This window comes from Gekko japonicus, unplaced genomic scaffold, assembly GCF_001447785.1.
Source record: "Gekko japonicus isolate JY-2015 unplaced genomic scaffold, Gekko_japonicus_V1.1 scaffold4279, whole genome shotgun sequence".
NCBI lineage: Eukaryota > Metazoa > Chordata > Lepidosauria > Squamata > Gekkonidae > Gekko > Gekko japonicus.
In genome coordinates this window covers 69,141-71,677 of record NW_015167177.1, presented here as the reverse complement: position 1 = coordinate 71,677, position 2,537 = coordinate 69,141, and the positions used below count along the sequence as shown (strand labels likewise).

The window sequence follows — 2,537 nt, the reverse complement described above, 5'->3', positions numbered from 1 at the left end:
CTCCATAACCTCCCATGTGGGTCACTGTTCTCTATTAGTGCTGTTGCGAGCACAGAAGCAGGACGCAGCTTGCCTAGTTACAGCGTCCCTTTAGAGACAGGTAAGTTACACCTGACCAGAGATGTTATTATTTACCATGCATGCATCAGTTCAATTGTATGACAGGTAGAGAATGGAGGTAGAGAGATGAGTCTCTATCTGAGGCTGCCTGTTGGGCTGGGCTGAAGTTTAAACTGATCTCCTCTATGCAACATTGCCATTGGTTGCTCAAATGTGTTGGGGGGAAAAGAGACCTTGCTATTCTCCCAGCACATCAACAAAGCAGATGGTGCAGATGTTTGGATGAATATACAGTGGGGAACCAAGCCAGCTGGAACCACCTCTTCTGATGTCAAACTTAGCACACTTATTGGATAACACATTTGCAAAGGTGCTTATTCATGTAGAGCTTGATGTGGATAGGCCCCTTTGTATGGCCATTGTGTACCACAATGATTCAGGTCCACATACCCTAGACTCTATACCAATACCACTCTATAAAAATCAGGTCTACATACCCTGGACTCTATACCAATACCACTCTATAAAAATCTAGGCATTGAAGCCTGTGATCCATCAGAAGAAGACACTTGTGTGTCTCCCATTTCCTGGACCCCCAGCAGTGCTTTCTAATCACATAAAAGTTAGGCCCAGGACTGTGGGACCTCTGTGGATTAAAAGACACACAGGTCAGGAGCAATGTTCCCTCTAAGCTATGGAGCCCTGTGAGCAAAAACTCTACTTTGTGAGCTACTGGCATTAAAGTTGTGAGCAGGAGATTTGGCTGCTGCATAAATTAGTTTGCTCTGGAGCCATCCTTCCTGAACTAGGGCAAACATGTGTGAGCCGGAGGCTAAAAAACTGTGAGCTAGCTCACACTAACTCAGCTTAGAGGGAACACTGGTCAGGAGGCAACAATGGGAAAGGGACAAAATCACCCTTCCTACCTCTCCCAGCAGTAGAGCTCCACCAATGGAAGAGGAAGAGATTTGCCTTCCCAGTGTTTCTCATTGATCTGCATGCTGTTATTCCATGTAGGGCTTACGCCTGGAGGAGTAAACTTTCCTGGGGTCAGAATTGGCTGTTGAGCAGAGGGCAAAGGAAGGAAGCTGCCCTACGCCTGATTTGGGAGGGAGGGCAGGGTATAAATCAAATAAATAAATAAATAATAAGATCCACTGTCCTTACAGTGGACCCAACCTAATGTCCAGTGCACCAGATGCTGTAGTGAGTAGTGGATGATTGGTCACAATCTTGGTTCCCACTACTGACTGTCTTAAGTTAGAAAGAAAAATAGAAAATAATGTGGGGAAAGTGCGCTTGCTTAAAAATTAGAGCGGCAGATGTATCAATTAAAGTTTGTACTGATTAATTTATGGAGACAAATTTTAGTAAGTGGGGATGAGTCAAGGGTTGATATGCAGCTGGTGTTACGATAGAGATTTTTTTTTAAAAAGGACTGTTAAACATGGGCTATCCTAAAAATAATAACTTTGTGTTGGATCCAGACTAAATTTTCCACTCATGCAAGGCACTTTTAAGTGGAACAAAATGCACCCCCCTCCCGCAGCTCACCGATTGCTCCTGGGGGGCAGGGTCCCCAGAAACAGCATGAGAGGCAAATCAGGAGTCGTGAGGAGGAAGGGGAAATTGGTGAAAATTTCATTTGGATCCAACAAGTCATTTAATAAACCAAAGCTATTGATCAAAAGTGAGATTATTTATGAACGATCATTAATTAACCAGTGAACAGTCCTACTAAAACTCAAAAAGAGGAATGAGCAATTATAGGGAGAGCTGATATAGAGCAAAGGTCAAGTAGTGTTTTATGAATCAGGAAGTCCCTGCAAACTAATTAGGTAGTCTTAAGCAAGCCACTCTCTCTCAGATCTCACTTGACCTATGTAGATAAAATTGTCCCTCCTTAAAGGGCTGTTGTAAAGATTACAAGAAAATATATCTGACATGTTTGTGCTCTTTGAAGATGTTCAACTGCAAAGTATTATTGGGGGTAGCTAGATATGGAGGCCTCTTTCTAGACTGCTTGCTTGCAGGCTTTCTGGTTGACCACTATGGGAAACAGGAGGCTGGACTAGATAGACCATCGTTCTGATCCACCACTGTACTTCTCTTGTGTGACAAGTAGAGGTATGCATAAAGATATACCTAAACTGATGATATACATGGAAAATACTGTTTTGGATCATGACCATGATGTCCTGGAATGGTATTAGGAATCTGGGATTCTTAGTAAAATGAATTTACTCTCCCTGAAGACGTCTGTGTTGGTTTTGACTTTGGGTGCTGCTAGAGGGCAACATTATGTGCGTATGTTCTTCCTCAATTACACTGATTTCTTGAGCAATGGCATTTCTCCCTTCCAATTGGATCCTTGCAAGGGAGGAGCACAGAACATTTCCAGCCAATCATCTTTGGAGATGAGCCATGGAAAGACACAGTACCCTTTCCCTCCTTTCTTTTTTTTGGGGGGAGGGGAG

The 2,537-nt window shown here is 43.3% G+C and overlaps 1 protein-coding gene across 1 annotated transcript in view; it reads left to right on the top strand.

The window, feature by feature from the left end:
• The window catches only part of FNDC7 (fibronectin type III domain containing 7), a 25,303-nt gene that overhangs the window by 12,459 nt on the left and 10,307 nt on the right, over positions 1–2,537 (top strand). Inside the window, exon 6 of the mRNA XM_015413132.1 lies at positions 16–100. Within this exon, the coding sequence (XP_015268618.1) occupies positions 16–100 (85 nt within the window). The remainder of the gene's footprint in view (positions 1–15; positions 101–2,537) is intronic.